This window comes from Podarcis raffonei, chromosome 12 (genome assembly GCF_027172205.1).
Source record: "Podarcis raffonei isolate rPodRaf1 chromosome 12, rPodRaf1.pri, whole genome shotgun sequence".
In the NCBI taxonomy this organism is placed as follows: Eukaryota; Metazoa; Chordata; class Lepidosauria; order Squamata; family Lacertidae; genus Podarcis; species Podarcis raffonei.
In genome coordinates this window covers 47,894,489-47,913,256 of record NC_070613.1, presented here as the reverse complement: position 1 = coordinate 47,913,256, position 18,768 = coordinate 47,894,489, and the positions used below count along the sequence as shown (strand labels likewise).

Sequence of the window (18,768 nt, the reverse complement as noted above, 5' to 3'; positions counted from 1 at the left end):
TGGTTTCCGTCCTGGTGTTCCGTTGCGCCGGAGCGGTTTAGTCCTGCTGGCCACATGACCCAGAAAGCTGTCTGTGGACAAACGCCGGCTCCCTTGGCCTGAAAGCGAGATGAGCGCCGCAACCCCATAGTCCCTTTGACTGGACTTAACCGTCCAGGGGTCCTTTACCTTTTTTTCACCTTACACCTTTTGAATTTCCAATTCAACCATTAGTAGGCTTACCAGTTTACCAGAAAAAAAAACATGGCTCAGCTTCCTGTTCTGCCTTTACCAACAGATTACAGAAATCAGCAGGTGAAACTTTGTACCACGTGAAGCTGAACACTGCTAATGTGTCTCCGAATTTCCATATAGCCCAGGTGATATTAAAAGCACCTAAGAATGTAAGAAGAGTTTGCTAGATTGGGCCAATGGCCCAATAGTCCAGCACTTTTCACAGTGGCCCAAAAGCCAGCAAGCAGACTTGAGCCCTCTCTCCTAATATCCAGAAACACTCTGGAGGCAGGGCATAGCCATCATGACTAGTAGCCACTGATAGTTTTGCCCTCCATCAATTTGTCCAATCCTCTTTGAAAAATCATCCAAGTTGGTGACTGAAAACCAGCAGCATAGCAGACTGAAAAGTTGGCAACCTTGGCTGTTAGGCACAGGCTCATTCAGGAAAAAAGTTGGCTGCGCACTTTCGGAGCCCGAATAAATCCATTGGAAATCAACATTTTCATTCTTGTTTCATCTGCAAGTTTGTACAAGACCTTTAAAAACCCCCATCCCATTCTACTCCCCTCTGTGTTTATGGGAGGGTCCGAAAGCTCTTAGGATACTGGATCTCTCCCAACAATCTGTAAAAACAAGCTCCAGTCACTGCCTTGCTTACCGAATAATCTGGAACTTATTTCTTGGCCAGACATTTTTGGTTAAAGCCCATGTTAAGAAGCTCGACTCAGGGCAGCTCAAATTCACTTCAGCTCCTCCACTGCCTTTGAGAACAGCAGCCGGGCGACGATGGAGCTCCGAGGAGTTTGCCTTCTGGTGTGCCTCTTTTCTGTGGTACAACTGACAACTCAGCAGAACATCAGACCCAAGAAGAAACCAGAGAAAGGTAAGAGAACCAGAAGGAATTTCCCAATAGCTCCATAGATGATAGATAGATAGATATAGATAGATAGATAGATAGATAGATGATAGATAGATAGATAGATAGATAGATAGATGATAGATAGATGATAGATGATAGATAGATAGATAGATAGATAGATAGATAGATGATTGATAGATAGATAGATAGATAGATAGATAGATAGATAGATAGATAGATAGATATAGATAGATAGATGATAGATAGATAGATGATAGATGATAGATAGATAAATAGATATAGATAGATAGATAGATAGATGATTGATAGATAGATAGATAGATAGATAGATAGATGACAGATAGATAGAGATGATAGATAGATAGATAGATGATAGATAGATAGATAGATGATAGATAGATGATTGATAGATAGATAGATAGATAGATGCTAGATAGATAGATAGATAGATGATAGATAGATAGATAGATAGATAGATAGATAGAGAGATGATAGATAGAGATGATAGATAGACAGATGATAGATAGACAGATAGATATAGATAGATGTTGATAGATGATAGATAGATGATAGATAGATAGATAGATAGATGATAGATAGATGATAGATAGAGACAGACAGATAGGTAGATGATAGATTAGATAGATAGATAGATGATAGATAGATAGATAGATAGATAGATAGATAGATAGATAGATAGATGATAGATAGATGATAGATACACACACACACACACACACACAAGCATTCAACGGTGTTTCTCCCACTGAGTTTGTATAGTTTAGCAAAAGCTGCATGTGTAAATGGGTGTCATCTGTGCCCTGCTGTCTACTTCATCCTTTCCTGTGTTGAAATGACTCTCCAAACAGGGTTTATGAAACAGGGTCAAGAAACAGTAACACTTATTATCACCCCTTTTCCCTTATCCACGCTATCTAGCCCAGTGGTTTCCAATTAGCTAAGTACTGCAGACCCCCCTGTTTTTCTTTTTACTATAATTTTTACTAAATATTTCTAATTCACATTTCAAAATATTCATTTAAACCACCTTAAATCAATGACTTCCCTTCTTCTCTTTCCATGGTTCATTTTGCATACATGTTTTACATGAACTAAACCATTCAGTGTTCCATTGTTACACCCACCAAAACTTATCTACACTGTTGAATTTATCTTAATGCTATCAGCGTTTCACCCATATATTCAGTAAACATTTCCAATCTTCTTTGAACGTATGTTCTTCTTGTTCTCTTATTCCATATGTTAAATCTGCGTATTCCATCAGTTTAAGTTGCCATTCTTTTTAGTTGGGACTTCGCTCGATTTTCATTTTGGGGCTAACAGAATGCGGGCTGCAGTAGTGGCATAAATAAATAACCTTTTTTTGACAGACCCCCCCTGTTTTTCAAAAGCCAAGCCATGGGCCCCCTACTTTTGAAAATTTCAATATATCTATGGTACTTTTTGTTATGTGAATGGGTTATGCAGACCCCCTGTGGTCTTCGGGACCACTAGTTGGGAACCACTGAAAATTATTATTATTAATAATAATAATAATAATAATAATAATAATAATAATAATAATTGTACCCTGCCCATCTAACTGAGTTGCCCTGCCACTCTGGGCTGATTCCAGGTATGACTGTATATGACAGTCATCTAAATTGGGTTTTGCATCATTGCATGGCAGACTGGAAGAGATCAAGGCAGATTTTTTTCAAAGCAGAGCCTTCAGATCACAACCAGTTGTGTTTAAATAAGTTCATGCACAATATGTGCAAATCACATTGCTAACCAGAGGGGCATGTGACCTGCTTTGCAGAGAGTAGTCGTCCATTTTGAAAAGCTGTCTGGTCCAAGTCCAGGTTAAAAATGAAGAACCACAAGAAAGAAGAGCGAGGATCATGTCGCATTCATAGAATAGTAGAATGGTAGAATCAGAAGGAGTACCCTGAGGGCCATCTAGTCCAACCCCCTGCAATGCAGGAATCTCAGCACCTGGTCTCCCATCCAATTTGAAACCAGACCAGATCCTGCTTAGCTTTGCAAATGCGCTAGCAGTTTTATTGCTGCACCTAAGGCTGGTAGCTAGAACAGTTGCACACATACTGGGGACAAGCAGGGTGTGATTTAAAACAGAGATAATATTGTGATGAATGATGGCTAGACTACAGCACTGCAATGTAGACATTTTCCAATAATAATAATAATAATAATAATAATAATAATAATAATAATAATAAATTTATTTAGACCCTGTCCATCTGGCTGGGTTTCCCCAACCACTCTGGGCAGCTCCCAACAGCTCCCAACAGAAATATAATAATAATAATAATAATAATAATAATAATAATAATAATAATAATAAGATGATAAAAATGTGTTTTGATAAGAGGAGCCAAACTAATAATGACTAATTCAAAGTTAGTGGAACCCATTAAAGTTAATTGAGCAATGACTTAAAGCATCCACATCTCATTCTTTGCTTTTCTATTTTGAAGACCCACATGTAATTCTTGCTTTTTAACAGGGGATAATTGACATTTGAGAGATGCCTATGATTATAAAAATAAGGTTATCAAATTTGAGGAAATTTTAGGTTCCACGTGAACCGTATACAGAAACTGTTCCCCCAGTACTTTTTATAACCACATTTAGATATTTGGGCTTCTTTTGTTTTTATATTTCAGGGTCTGTGGAACATCCTGCCACAATAAACAATTCTCCACATGCTCTTATGTTGCATGGATTAACTATTCAGATGTTGTTCACACATGCACAAGCCACCTCAGGCAACCTTTTTTTTAGAGCCAAAAGGTAGTGTAGAAATAATTTTAAAAGGATGAGGCCAACTTGGAAAGTTCTGTTGGAATCCTGGAATCCTGGACCCAAGTTTGGGGCAAGTACTTTTGGGTGAGAAAAATAACTGCAGAAATTTAACATTGCAATACATGCAGCAAAGGAAGGCATGGAAATATAGGCTGTAAAACCTGCATTTCCAGTGAACGTTCTTTCCAAAGTATCCCACTTCCCTAGCACACAGATAGACCTCACATTTTGTAAGTCATAAAATGCTTTACTTACAAGACTCTTCAAAGCTCAGATTCATGTGTTTTTCTATATAGCAGTCAGAAAAGACGCACAGGCAATAAAATGTTGTTTGGTTACAAAACAGCAGAAGTTCCTAAACTATAGGTATACAAAAACGCTAGTTTCATATTCCGTTCTTGCCTGAAACAAGACAGGCTGGTTAAAGCCATGCGGCTGAGCTGAAGCAACCAGCTCAGACCTCCTCACACACCAAATCCACATGTAGACTGAGTACAACAAAAAGTTTGGTTGCCCATTTCCTTCTGAGGTGAGAGGAAGTGAACTAGGCTAAGCCTGGCAGGTCAGCTTACTCTATGGCATTAACCCCTTCATGTGTTAATTAGAATCAATCATGCTGGTTATATGGGGCTGGTTACCCTACAAGTTCCTGACCACTGTTTTACACAGGCCTTATTTATTTGTAATGCTCAGTTGTCTTGCAGGAACCATGATGTAGAACACAGTGGTACCTCAGTTTTCAAACGCCTCCATAGTCGAACATTTCGAAACTCGGAACGCCGAAAACTTGGAAGCAAGTGCCTCAGTTTTTGAACACGCCTCGGAAGTCGAACAGGAAACACGGTTTCCATTTTGAATTTTCCGTATTGAGGCTTCTGCTTTCAGTTTTTGAATGTTTTGGAACTTGAACAGGCTTCCAGAATGGATTACGTTCAAAAACCAAGGTACCACTGTACTTAATTGAACAAAACATACCCGCTGCCTTGTGGGACATCTTCGGGAGAAGAAAAGGCGAAGGAGTAAACCCTACACAAATCTGGAGTGGAGTTCCCTAAGATAGTTGGATGGCATCTTCTATGCCTCCATTGGACAACTCCTGCAGCCAAGCTGGTGCCAAACGTATCAGTCCTCTGCTTTCCTTTAGTCCACATCATTGAGACCAAGAGGTCTGATTATCTGGACAGCCCAGGATCTCCAAACACACTGCCCAGGTTTGTGTCCCAGGAAGGTCACTTCAGTGCTGATAAGGCAGTAGAAACTACGCAGGAGGCAGCAGTTACAAATTTCTGGTCTCTGCCTCCAAAGCAGGTGCTGTAACTCTCCAGCACTTTGATTTCAGCCCTGGAGGCACAGACAAATGCCAACAACAACAAAACATAATGTAGCATTAGGTCAAGTCGTGGCCGACTCTGGGGTTGCGGCGCTCATCTCGCTTTATTGGCTGAGGGAGCCGGCATACAGCTTCCGGGTCATGTGGCCAGCAGGACTAAGCCGCTTCTAGCAAAACCAGAGCAGCGCACAGAAATGCCATTTACCTTCCTGCTGGAGTGATACCTATTTATCTACTTGCACTTTGACGTGCTTTTGAACTGCTAGGTGGGCAGGAGCTGGGACCGAACAACAGGAGCTCACCCCATCGCGGGGATTCGAAACACCAACCTTTTGATCGGCAGGCCCTAGGCTCTGTGGTTTAAACCGCAGCACCACCCGTGTCCCTTAATGTAGCATTATTGAAGGTAAAAAAGGGTAAAGGACCCCTGGACGGTTAAGTCCAGTCAAAGGTGGCTATGGGGTTGTGGCACTAATCTCACTTTCAGGCCAAGGGAGCTGGTGTTTGTCCACAGATAGCTTTCTGGGTCATGTGGCTAGCATGACTAAATTGCTTCTGGCGCAACGGAACATCATGGCAGAAGCCAGAGCACACGGAAATGCCGTTTACCTTCCTGCCACAGTGTTACCTATTTATCTACTTGCACTGGTGTGCTTTCAAACTGCTAGGTTGGCAGGAGGTGGGACAGAGCAACAGGAGCTCATCCTATCGCAGGGACTCAACCACCAACCTTCTGATCCACAAGCCCAAGAGGCTCAGTGGTTTAGACCACAGCGCTACCCGCATAATTCAAACAGAACATATTAAGATGAGGGCATTGTGCCACAAATATAAAGCATATTGATATAAAAGAGGCAAAGCATATAAAGTAGTTGGAAAGGAAAGAAAGAGTAGGGAATGTTGAAAAGTTGCTAGGAATACCAGTTTCTAACCAACTTCCATGGAAGTGATACGCAGCAAAGTTGGGACATTTTACTACATGGACCTGTTATGAGTTGCTGATTCCATCTATTGCGAACTCTCTCTATAACAAATGCTGCATAACACGCTGCTTTCTTCTTTGTTCATTGTACTCTTTGTTATATTGCCAATGAGGGTGGAAGTTCTGGCTCCATTCATAAATATGATTGCATTCATTCTGTGTAGGCAGACATGATCATCAATCTCTTCGTTTGCTCTGCAGATGTTGTGAGCCTCAAAATGTTTGAAGACCTGAAGGAGCAGTTAGAGAATATCTCCCAGGAGGTGGCTCTGCTAAAAGAAAAGCAAGCACTTCAAACAGGTACAAAACCCAATGGCCTATAATTTTTCATATGCCACAAAATGGCCTCACTTTGTGAAATAAGGCTATTTATGACATAACATTAAGCCGTGATGTGTTAGCTAAAATGTGGTTTATTTGTATTTCCAGTACATTAACATTAACTGTTCAGTAACCATAGGTTGTTTGGGATCAATAAATCTGGATTTTAAACTACAATACGAAGCACCATAGTTTGCACTAACTAGTTTCCCATTGTGCTAAAGCTCAGATGTACTGATTTGTTCTGTTGCTGCATTCTCACACCCCACCTGGTTGCAGAGATGGAAAGGGAGAGTGGTTAGAAAACAAAATCACTGCCGCATTTTAAAAGACTCTGTCTGTCCACTTCCCTAATGTCAGCCTCTGCGGGTCAGGCATCCAAGCTCCGAAATCAGCTTGCAAGCGCAGAAAAAGCACAAGAGCTTTTGTAGACAAATGCTTAATGTTGTTATCCTCGCTCTAGGAGTGAAGTGAACAGCATTGTTCAAAGCGACATATGCAAACAGCTGAAGACAATTTTGCAGCTTGCATTGCATTTCCTCTCAATCAGTACTCTAAACATGTGTGATATGCTGTGTCCTCCATTCTTTGTTGACCAGGGAGCAGGCTCAGATGATCCACATTGTACCAGGGCAGCTGTTTACCTGCTCCATCTGGTACGCAGGCTGAGACCCTACCTGCCCGCAGACTGTCTCACCAGAGTGGTGCATGCTCTAGTTATCTCCCGCTTGGACTACTGCAATGCGCTCTACGTGGGGCTACCTTTGAAGGTGACCCAAAAACTACAATTAATCCAGAATGTTGCAGCTAGACTGGTGACTGAGAGTGGCCGCTGAGACCATATAACACTGGTCCTGAAAGACCTTCATTGGCTCCCAGTACGTTTCCGAGCACAATTCTAAGTGTTGGTGCTGACCTTTAAAGCCCAAAATGGCCTCAGCCCAGTATACCTGAGGGAGTGTCACCACCTCCATCGTTCAGCCCGGACACTGAGGTCCAGCTCTGAGGGCCTTCTGGCAGTTCCCTCACTGCGAGAAGTGAAGCTACAGAGAACCAGACAGAGGGCCTTCTTGGTAGTGGCACCCGTCCTGTGGAACGGCCTCCCTCCAGATGTCAAGGAAATAAACAACTATCTGACTTTCAGAAGACATCTGAAGGCAGCCCTGTTTAGTGAAGTTTTTAATGTTTGAAGTTTTATTCTGTGTTTAATATCCTGTTGGAAGCCACCCAGAGTGGTTGGGGAGGCCCAGCCAGATGGGCGGGGTATAAGTAATAAATTGTTGTTGTTGTTGTTGTCGTTTTCACCCCCTCTGTACTGCAGCAGGGGTCACTAACATCATATGCCAGTCTGCTGAGGACTGCACCTCTTCAGAAGGACCATGGCCAGTCCCTAAATCCCTCTGGCTCCGCCACATTCATGTTAATTCCTGTTCCTCTCCATATTGAGTGACTGAGGAATGAGAGGACCAAGGAGGCGCAACCTTTGAGGCACCTCATCTTCTCCCTCTGCCTGGTTGTGTGGTTTAGGTCCAAAGGAATAGGGCAGTAGCAGCAGTGTGGAGGAGAAGGACCATTCAGAAAAGGTGGCCAGCTGAAGGAGTCTTCTCCAAGGCCTCCCCAAAACTTGGAGAGCTAACCAGCACTGACTACCATTCACAAGGACAGATGTGATTCCAAGACTCTCATCCAGGGGCAGATCTATTTTGAAACTAATGAGTCGTAAGCCCCTAATTCTAGAGGGGTCCCAGACATTGCTTAAAATTTTAAGGTCTAGTAGACCCAATTTGAGTCACATGGCTCAAAATGATTACTTTTTCGTTGTCAACTGTTAAGTTGTGGGTGAACATATCAGACGACAGAGCGATTCTTCAAACAGCTCTTGTTTATTCACAGGCCAGAACAGAACTGAACTGAAGGGTTCAGTCAGCCTGCTTATATAGAGCTCCAGTACAACATAACTGTAACAATTTTCTAAAACTATCCAATCACTGGACGTCACTTTCGATCCCTTATTTGCATAACTATCTACAGTATCCCCCTGCTGGCCCAGGGTGAGAACTTCAGTACATAACATCAACAATCCCAAAGTTTGAGAGTCAGTAGCACAGATGTCATAAAGGTTTAGTGATCTGTTGTGGAACAATCCTGTTGAAGAAGATGACAGCAGTTGCCCGGACCTCATCGCTGGTTGCGAAGAGGCCCGCATAACAGTTCAAGCTTCAGGGCTCCACCCCCAAAAAAATGTAGGTCCGCTACTGCTCTCAGCATCCTTTTTTAAGTCTAATGAAGTGTTTCTCAAATTTGGTTGTTTTTGGACTACAACTGCCATGATCCCTAGCTAGCAAGAGTGGGATGATGGGAATTGTAGTTCAAAAACAGCTGGAGACCCAAGTTTGAGAAACCCTGCTCAAATTGAAAGGGTAAGAAATGCTTTCCTTGCAGATACATCGAATAGAGCTAGTACAGTGGTACCTTGGTTCGCGAATTCAATCCGTTCTGGAAGTCCGTCCAACTTCCGAAACGTTTGCAAGCCAAGGTGTGGCTTCTGGTTGAGAGAGAGAGAGATAAAACTTTATTCGCATTAGCCAATGGCCATAGCAACATTAAAACATTACAGTATACACAGAAAAGGAAATTTGATATAAAAGCACAATTTAAAGTCCTGAATCAGCAGTCACTTAGTGGCCCTTATTCTGATTGCCCCTGCTATGAACCTAGCAACCTTTGCTGTTATCTGCTCATTTTGATGCGATAGAAGAAAAGACATTGTGGCAGTGGTTGAGCGCCCTGGGATGGTTAGTGCAAGTGGGGTGACAATCTCATTCCTCAGGTCTTTGTAGAGAGTACAGGACAGGAGGACGTGTGCCGCTGTTTCAGTGCTGCCATCTCCACAGGGGCAAAGACGTTTCTCGGGCGGGATCTTTTGGAATCGACCCTCAAGTACCGCAGATGGCCAAACATCCAGTCTTACAAGTGTAAAAGCACGTCTGTATTTTGGGATAATAAGTTTGTGCAGATATGGGCCAGAGAATCAAAATGGAGAGGTGGAAACTGAACATACCAAGGGCAGAATTTCCTTATAGTGGCCAGGTTATTCTGATGCTCAATATCTTTTAGACGTTGACCAATTCGATTGTTTGCTTTAGTGGGCCCATAGTGAGTAGGTGTTGCGGGGATAGGCCACAAGAGTGAAGTTTTTGATAGACGGTTTTAAGCCAGGCACTTTTATGGGAGTCTTGAAGTACAGTACTAGGGATAGTAAACCGGGGGGATTTGATGACTTCTGGTTAGCTGATTGGCCCTGGAAACAATGGCGAAAGCCAAAACAGACTTTCGGCTTCCAAAAAACATTTGCAAACTGGAATACTTACTTCCGGGTTTGGGAGCTGATTTGTTTGGGAGCTAAGCCATTCAGGGGAGGACGCAGGTGGCGCTGTGGGTTAAACCACTGAGCCTAGGGCTTGCCGATCAGAAGGTCGGCGGTTCAAATCCCCACAACGGGGTGAGCTCCCGTTGCTCGGTCCCTGCTCCTGCCAACCCAGCAGTTCGAAAGCATGCCAAAGTGCAAGTAGATAAATAGGTACCGCTCTGGGGGGAAGGTAAACGGTGTTTCCGTGTGCTGCTCTGGTTTGCCAGAAGCGGCTTAGTCATGCTGGCCACATGACCCGGAAGCTGTACGCCGGCTCCCTCGGCCAATAAAGCGAGATGAGCACCGCAACCCCAGAGTCGGCCACAACTGGACCTAATGGTCAGGGGTCCCTTTACCTTTACCTAAGCCATTCAGGAACCAAGGTACCACTGCATTGCACTCCAAAGCACATGATTCCTTTCCTGACTCCACTGTCTCCCCGCACCACCTCCTCCCCTTTTTGTCTCTCGCTAGTTTGTCTGAAAGGCACCAAGGTCAACCTGAAGTGTTTCCTGGCTTTCCCCAATGCCAAGACCTATCACGAAGCCAGCGAAGACTGCATCTCTCAGGGTGGCACCCTCAGCACCCCTCAGACGGGAGACGAAAACGACGCTCTGTACGACTACATGAGAAAGAGCATCGGGCCCCAGTCGGAAATTTGGCTCGGCATCAACGACATGGCCGCCGAAGGGAGATGGGTGGACATGACCAGTACCAGCATTGGCTTCAAGAACTGGGAAACGGAGATCACCAGGCAGCCCGATGGTGGGAAACTGGAAAATTGTGCCACGTTGTCGGGGGTCGCCACTGGCAAGTGGTTTGACAAGAGGTGCAGAGATAAGTTGCCATATGTGTGCCAGTTTATGATAGTTTAATGGTGGGACTCCCGCTGTGGACGAGGAGGTCAAGGCGTTCCACTTGGCCCCAGGAACAGAGCTGCAGAAAAATATGCAACTCATACATACCCTCATATACTCTTGGCAGATAAACATGGCTTGGCAGAACGAGTTACATCTGTGCTGCATTTTAATCGGCTAAAAACTACATTCCGCTCAGTAGCAGCTGCGTTTTTCTCACTGAGGCATGAGTTATAGATATCTATATTTTTACATCCAAAGTCTAATAGGATGACTTCATTAGTCGAGCGGCGTTTCAACTTTGCCAAAATAATACGATCCTTAAGACTCATTAGTTGTTTGTTGCATGTACTCTTCCTGCCGAACCTTCTTCCTTCCTGCTGATTGCACCAAATTAAACCAGCTTTTGCAGAATTGTCCTTATTATCATCTTTGGGGGGACGCCAAACCGAAAGTGCTTTAGCACAGCTGCCTTTCATTAAACGTGACAGCTCCTTATGGCCAAATTAACCCAAATAAATCCATCGCACACCTTTTGGTCCACTGAAATAAGAGTTCGGTAGAGTTGTCTCAGCCTAAGTTATAATACCGGACAATGCTGGTGTAAAGAGGAAGGGGGGGAGGTGCTATCGAGAGCTTTCACTCTGTTGTGCAGAAAAATAAAGATAATTTTTTATTTTAAAAAAGGACATCTTGCATATGTTGATGGGGCAAAATGTGTTCTCTCTCTCTCTCTCTCTCTATCTATCTATCTATCTATCTATCTATCTATCCCTCTCTCTATCTCCAGGCTACAGTAACTTCCTTCTGGGCACAATTGGCTGAAAATATAAGGAAGGAATTTCAAAAGGTATTAGTAGTACAGTGGTACCTCAGGTTAAGTACTTAATTCATTCCGGAGGTCCGTTCTTAACCTGAAACTGTTCTTAACCTGAAGCACCACTTTAGCTAAAGGGGCCTCACACTGCTGCTGCACCGCCGGAGCACAATTTCTGTTCTCATCCTGAAGCAAAGTTCTTAACTCGAGGTACTATTTCTGGGTTAGCAGAGTCTTTAACCTGAAGCGTATGTAACCTGAAGTGTATGTAACCCGAGGTACCACTGTAGTAGTATATTTGTACCCTGCCCATCTAGCTGAGTTGCCCCAGCCACTCTGGGTGGCTTCCAACACATATAAAAACATAATAAAGCATTAATCATTAAAAACTTCACTCCCTCCGATGCCCTCTCCTGTCTCTGCCTCCCAAAGGCTTGCGTGGCAGTTTGTTGCAGCAGCCCTGGCTACAAGCTCCCCAGGTGAATGGTGCCTCTGGGTCTGGCCAGGGAGTGCTTCACAGGCCCCTGTGGGGCAATATGAGGAGGCACCTTTCTTTGGGGGGGTGGGGGAGTGGGCAGTTCCGAGACCAGGGGACCCCCAAGGAGAGGGGAGAGGAGGCTGAGGGAACACTCTACAAGGGAGGGTGTTTGAAAAAGGGCGTGAGACTGCCAGCTCTGCAGGCAAGGGGTGACATGACTGGGCTCCTGAGCCCTAAAGGGGTGCTGCAGGAAGAATGTACAGTGGTACTTTGGGTTACACCACACTGAGACAGTGTGGTGTAGTGGTTAAGAGCAGTAGTCTCGTAATCTGGTGAACCGGGTTCGCTTCCCCGCTCCTCCACATGCAGCTGCTGGGTGACCTTGGGCCAGTCACACTTCTTTGAAGTCTCTCAGCCCCACTCACCCCACAGAGTGTTTGTTGTGGGGGAGGAAGGGAAAGGAGATTGTTAGTCGCTTTGAGACTCCTTAGGGTAGTGATAAAGCGGGATATCAAATCCAAACACCTCTTCTTCTCTTCTTCTTCTTCTTCTTCTTCTTCTTCTTCTTCTTCTTCTTCAGAACTTAATTCTTAATTCCGTTCTTAACCTGAAACTGTTCTTAACCTGAAACTGTTCTTAACCTGAGGTACCACTTTAGCTAATGGGGCCTCCCGCCGTGCCGCCAGAACACGATTTCTGTTCTCATCCTGAAGCAAAGTTCTTAACCCAAGGTACTATTTCTGGGTTAGCGGAGTCTGTAACCTGAAGCATCTGTAACCTAAAGCATCTGTAACCTGAGGTACCACTGTAGCGGGTCATGGACCCGAAAAGGTTGAAAACCCTGATTTAAACCCACTAAGCTTGCTTTCACATTTAGGTAACAACCGTTTTCCATTTTACTTTCTGACAGCATCCTAGACACTATTCACATATTTTGACAGAGTTCTGAGGGCACCCATCACAAAATGGCTGCTATGAAAATGAGAGCGATGCCTCCAGCTTAGGCGTAGGCTTGATAAGTCAGCTGTGCCTGGCTGGTCCTGGTTGTTGCACAGTCTATCAGCTGCGGCTGTCTGAAAGCAACAGGAGAAGATAGCCAAGTATCCACACCACATTCACTTTCATTTCACAGAGAACACTTCAAGAAGGTACCTGCACATTTCACCCCATAATTTTCTTTCTAGAGACATATTTCTTAAAAATGAAAGCTAAGTCTGAGGCACCTGTTCAAGGGCACCACTGAAAGCACTCACAGATGCCATGGTGCCTCTGGGCACCAGACTGGCAACCCCTGAGTTAAATAATTTTCCATTGGTTCCAGCTGGATGTCAATGTAACTTAGATTGGTGTCACCGGTAAGGAGGAAGAAAGAGAGGCTAGGTCATGAATTTACAAAACGTGCATGCATAAAAAATATATGCACAAATGTGGTCAAATTTGCTTAATTTTCTTTTACATATTGGGATTTCACAAAATCTGGACCTATTTCAGCAAATTGGGGTTTTTAAAAAATGTATGAGCTGTCTGTATACATCACAGAATCTGTTGTGTCAAAAGTCATTGATTTATAAATCGCCGTTCATGAATCTGTCGCTGAAAATTTGTGCTTACATATGTCAGTTATGTAACTTGGCAAAGGACCTCTCTCTAGTAACTTGTACCATAGCGATGACGACAACTCTGGGAGCAAATTAAAGTACATTTAGATTTGTGCAAGAAAAATATTTGGTGACAAAGTATATGAGCCCCATCTGAACAACCACCAAAGCACTTTCCACCCAGTGAACTGTGGAAAACATTCCACTTCACTTCAATACACCCTAAAAATATGGGCTGTAAAATATTGTTTTACCATCAACCTCTTTGACTCCAAAAACTCAAGGCTGGCCTGGATTTCAAATAAACATACTTGAAGATTTACTATTTTCATAACTTTCCCCCCCATTTTATTAATGGGCTGAGTTCTGAAATTTAAAAGTACATGGAAAAACCTGAGAGCATTTGTGCTTGTATTAAACTACTTGGAGGTCTGTGATGTGGAGCATCTCATTAGCAGCAACTATGCTTCAGTAATCTGTCATAATATTTTCCCAGCAACTTACCGGTACTCTTGTGAACACCCTTTCCTGTTTTGCATTTCTCTCCAATGAAGGAGAGTCCATCACCTTCCAAGGTAGTCTGATCAACAGCTCTTACTGTCAGAAAGTCCCTTCTAGTGCTTAGTTAGAATCTCCTGGTAATTTGAAACACTGGTTTGGGTCCTAACCTCTGGAGCAAGGGTAGGCAAACTAAGGCCTGGGGGCCAGATCTGGCCCAATCGCCTTCTCAATCCGGCCCACAGATGGTCTGGGAATCAGTGTGTTTTTACATGAGTAGAATGTGTGTTTTTATTTAAAATGCATCTCTGGATTATTTGTGGGGCATAGGAATTCGTTCATTCCCCCCCCAAAAAAAATATAGTCCGGCCCCCCACAAGGTCTGAGGGACAGTGGACCGGCCCCCTGCTGAAAAAAGTTTGCTGACCCCTGCCTGGAGCAGCAGAAAACAAGCTTGCTCCATCTTCCACGACAGCCTTTCAGATATGTGATGGGTGCAAAAAGAGTGCATTCGTTATAGGATTACAGGGACGCGGGTGGCGCTGTGGGTTAAACCACAGAGCCTAGGACTTGCCAATCAGAAGGTCGACGGTTCGAATCCCTGCGACGGGGTGAGCTCCTGTTGCTCTGTCCCAGCTCCTGCCAACCTAGCAGTTCGAAAGCACGTCAAGTGCAAGTAGATCAATAGGTACCACTCCAGCGGGAAGGTAAACGGCGTTTCCATGTGCTGCTCTGGTTCGCCAGAAGCGGCTTAGTCATGCTGGCCACATGACCTGGAAGCTGTACGCCGGCTCCCTCGGCCAATAAAGCGAGATGAGCGCCGCAACCCCAGAGTCGGCCACCACTGGACCTAATGGTCAGGGGTCCCTTTACCTTTATAGGATTACAGTGGTACCTCGGTTCTTAGACGTAATCCGTTCCGGAAGACTGTTCGAGTTCCAAAACGCTCAAAAACCAATGCACAAAGGGCTGGCTGCAAATGCCATTGAGAAAAGTGAAAAATAGGCAGCGGAAGCCGTTTGACTTCCGAGGCGCATTCGAAAACGGAAGTATTTAACAATCAAGATCCTTTATTAGGCATAGCAAACCACACATTATCAAACAGACACTATATACAAATTGTGCAACATACGAGCTCAACATAACAAGGTTTGTCCCAGTCAGATCTTTAACTCCAGAGAAAATCAATAATACAGGAAGCATTTACCTCTGGGTTTTCGGCGTTCGCATCCCGAAACGTTTGTCAACGGAGATGTTCGAGAACCGAGATACCACTGTATACCGGACCATCTACACAGTGTTCAGCTTTATTAATTGTTCTGTGGTACTCCTCCAACATTGTCACGTTATTGCCATCTGGGAGGGCACCCTTGTGCTATAGTACGACAAAAGTGGGACAAAAAAACCCCCAGAACATTTATGGAAGAAGAAGTTACAGGATTTCAGCAGGGACATGCATCGACTGGAAACAGCAGTCGGTCCTTCCCAAAACGTTAACAGGTGCAAACAATACTGAAAGCAAGATTGCATACAAGCCCACTAATACTATTATCAGCGCAAATAATCAGGAACGCACCATAAAAAGAACATCTGGAGCGGCCCTTCAGAAGCTTCTGTCTCCATTTCCAAAAGCAACACAGGCAAAGAAAAGACATAACAACAGAGGGATAGTGCTGGTCCTTTGTGAGTGATGTCTGAGCCCAGTCCGGAATTCTGTGGTATTTGCTTTGATGTCTTGAATCCTGGCTTTATTTAAAATTGTGAAGGCGGCAATTATCAGAAACAAATGAATCCCATCTGCTCAGCACTGGCTCTGGTAACCGTCCTAAAACAGCTCCTAGGTCTATGTTAATGAGGTTACAGGAAAGCAGGCAGAGGGCCTTCTCGGTGGTGGTGCCCGCCCTGTGGAACGCCCTCCCTTCAGATGTCAAGGGGAAAAACAACTACCTGACTGTTAAAAGACATCTGAAGGCAGCCCTGTTTAGTAAAGTTTTTAAGCGTTGGTGTTTTTATTCTGTTTTTAATGTTAGTTGAAAGCAGCCCAGAGTGGCTGGGGAAACCCAGCCAGATGGGCGGGGTAGAAATAAAAAAATTATTATTATTATGTTTTTTATCTTTAAAGCTCTATTTCATTTGGGACTAGGATATTTAAAGGACTGCCTTCTTCCACGTGACCTTGCCTGCTCGCTAAGGTCTTTGGATCAGGCCCTGCTTGATTTGCCACCTCTGTTAGAAGTGCAGCTGGTGGTTTGATGAGATGGGGCTTACTCAGTTGTGATGCTCAGACTGTGAACCAGGGCGGCCCATTAAATTTTTTTATGCTTGAGGTAAATGACAAAATGCCTTCCTCAGAGGTGTCAGGAATCTTACCAACACTGCTGTTGGGATATTTTCCTCCTAAACACCAGTTGACAGCAAGTTAACTTTTTTTTTGCATATAATTTTTTTTAACATATCATTTTCAACAGTAATTAAACATACTTTTACATCTTATTCAATTTTTTTGACTTCCATCAATCCTGTCTGAAAATTTTCCAATCTAATCTCTTAGTATGCATTTCTTATCTTCCCTATAACATTTCAAACTCAAAACCAATATCTCTATCTTTTTCTACTTTGTAACACTTCGTATATTTCTCCTTACAAAACTTCTTGTAGTCCTACTAGCGTAATTTGTTGATTACAGTTTCTCTTCAAGTAATTCATATACCGGTACCTCTTCCAATCTTCTGTAAATCTCTGGTCCCGCAGGTTTCGAATCCTTCCTGTCATTTTGTCCAATTCTGCATAGTCCATTAATTTCGTTTTCCATTCTTCTTTCGTCGGAATTTCGTCTTGTTTCCATTTCTGGGCTAACAATACTCTTGCTGCAATTGTTGCGACAGCAAGTTAACTTAGCGGACCCAAGACAGACCATGCAACACATCCAGTTCTGCCTTCCAACACTTCTACCGCCACCCCACAGAACCTGCCACCTGAGGCAGTAGCCTCATTCTGTCTAATGGTAGGGCTGGCCCTGGCTGTTAAATTCCCTCCTTCCTTACTCCCTGGTTAAGTGGGTACAGGATTGGTACAGGATTGGAGCCTCAACTCTTTTCTTGCAAGCCACTTTTGTGGTGCTATTTGAGTGGGAAAGCAGCCAATAAATCTAAGTCTAAGCAAATCAAATAATTAGATCCAGCTTCTCTGTACACACTGAAGGCCACCAAGAAAGGAACGGTTTCCTCAGCATGTGGTTCAATTTGCGGCAAGCCAGTTGCTGCCAAGACCATTCTCAAATCAAAGCCATACACATTATTTGAAGCACATTTAAAAGATTTCTTACAGAATGCATGTTTCCAATTAGGTTTTATGATGTTCGAAGAAAGCGAAGCGCCGCCTGCACTCCAGAACGATGAAGTGGGAATATTAAACGGATAAATTTCTTTTAATCAGCTAATGAGGCCTCATTTGACCCAATTAAGTTAGCATTAAAGTCTCACTTCAGGTGACATTTTGAGATTGTTCAATGAAAACAACCCCCTGTTGTTAAGCAGTTTAAGCACATGCGTCTCTACTTAAAATACCTGATGGGAATAACATATTTAAGACTTTAAATCAGGGATAGAGAGCCCTCCAGATGGTGCTCTCAGAATCTCTGGCTATTGGTTATGCTGGCTGGGCAGATGTGAATTGGTCAAACCACATCCATCAATTCTTCATCCCTGTTTTAAAGCCTTGTCAAGCCTTGGGCCCTTATACATAAAGGACTGTGTCAGATGCTAACCAAGGTTTTGCTATTACAGTGGTACCTTGGTAGTCAAACACTTGGTACTCAAAAGCCTTGGTTGTCAAATGCCAAAAACCCGGAAGTAGGCGTTCCGGTTTTCAAACGTTTTTCGGAAGCCAAATGTCCAATGCGGCTATCAGCTACTGTTTCCGCGGCACCTGCACCAATCAGAAGGTGCGCTTTGGTTTTCGAACATTTCAGAAGTCAAACGGACTTCCGGAACAGATTAAGTTGGGTGCTTTTGTTTTTGTTATTTATTTTGCTTTTTCGTTTGTGTGGCTTTTTCGGTTCATTTGTTTGTGCGACTGTGTGGAACCCAGTTCAGCTACTGATTGTGTGACTGCGGAAATGGATAAAAGCCCCCCATCCAAACAATGACTATCAATAGTGCAGGTACTATAAAAAATATAATTATTTTATAGTACAGTACATTGATTATTGCTTTCATTTTATGTATCAATGGTCTCGTTAAACAGTAAAATTCATGTTAAATTCCTGTTTTGGGGTTGTTTTTAAAAGTCTGGAATGGATTGCATTCCTTTCTATGGAAAAGCGCGTCTTGGTTTTGGAACGCTTTGGTTTTGGAACAGACTTCCAGAATGGATTAAGTTTGAGAACCAAGCTACCACTGTACCTTGTGAGTAAAATTCTGCTTGAAGCATGATTCCACCAGTATTTACTTGCTGCAGCGCCAGTACAGTGGTGCCTCGCAAGACGAACGCCTCGCAAAACGAAAAACTCGCAAGACGAAAGAGTTTTCCGTTTTTGAGTCGTTCCGCAAGAC

General features: G+C 43.6%; 1 protein-coding gene across 1 annotated transcript; it reads left to right on the top strand.

The window, feature by feature from the left end:
* Positions 1-747: 747 nt before the first annotated feature.
* On the top strand, positions 748-11,502 carry CLEC3B (C-type lectin domain family 3 member B). The gene is made up of 3 exons (XM_053410190.1): positions 748-1,099; positions 6,439-6,537; positions 10,442-11,502. Exons 1-3 carry the CDS (start codon positions 1,003-1,005, stop codon positions 10,840-10,842), a joined length of 597 nt encoding a protein of 198 aa, XP_053266165.1. The 5' UTR covers positions 748-1,002; the 3' UTR covers positions 10,843-11,502.
* Positions 11,503-18,768: the final 7,266 nt, after the last annotated feature.

Excerpts from the sequence above, each read along its gene's own strand:
- CLEC3B (XM_053410190.1), top strand. The coding sequence starts at position 1,003 with ATGGAGCTCCGAGGAGTTTGCCTTCTGGTGTGCCTCTTTTCTGTGGTA. Across the intron at positions 1,100-6,438 it reads CAAGAAGAAACCAGAGAAAG|ATGTTGTGAGCCTCAAAATG; the intron begins GTAAGAGAACCA and ends TTTGCTCTGCAG. Across the intron at positions 6,538-10,441 it reads AAAGCAAGCACTTCAAACAG|TTTGTCTGAAAGGCACCAAG; the intron begins GTACAAAACCCA and ends GTCTCTCGCTAG.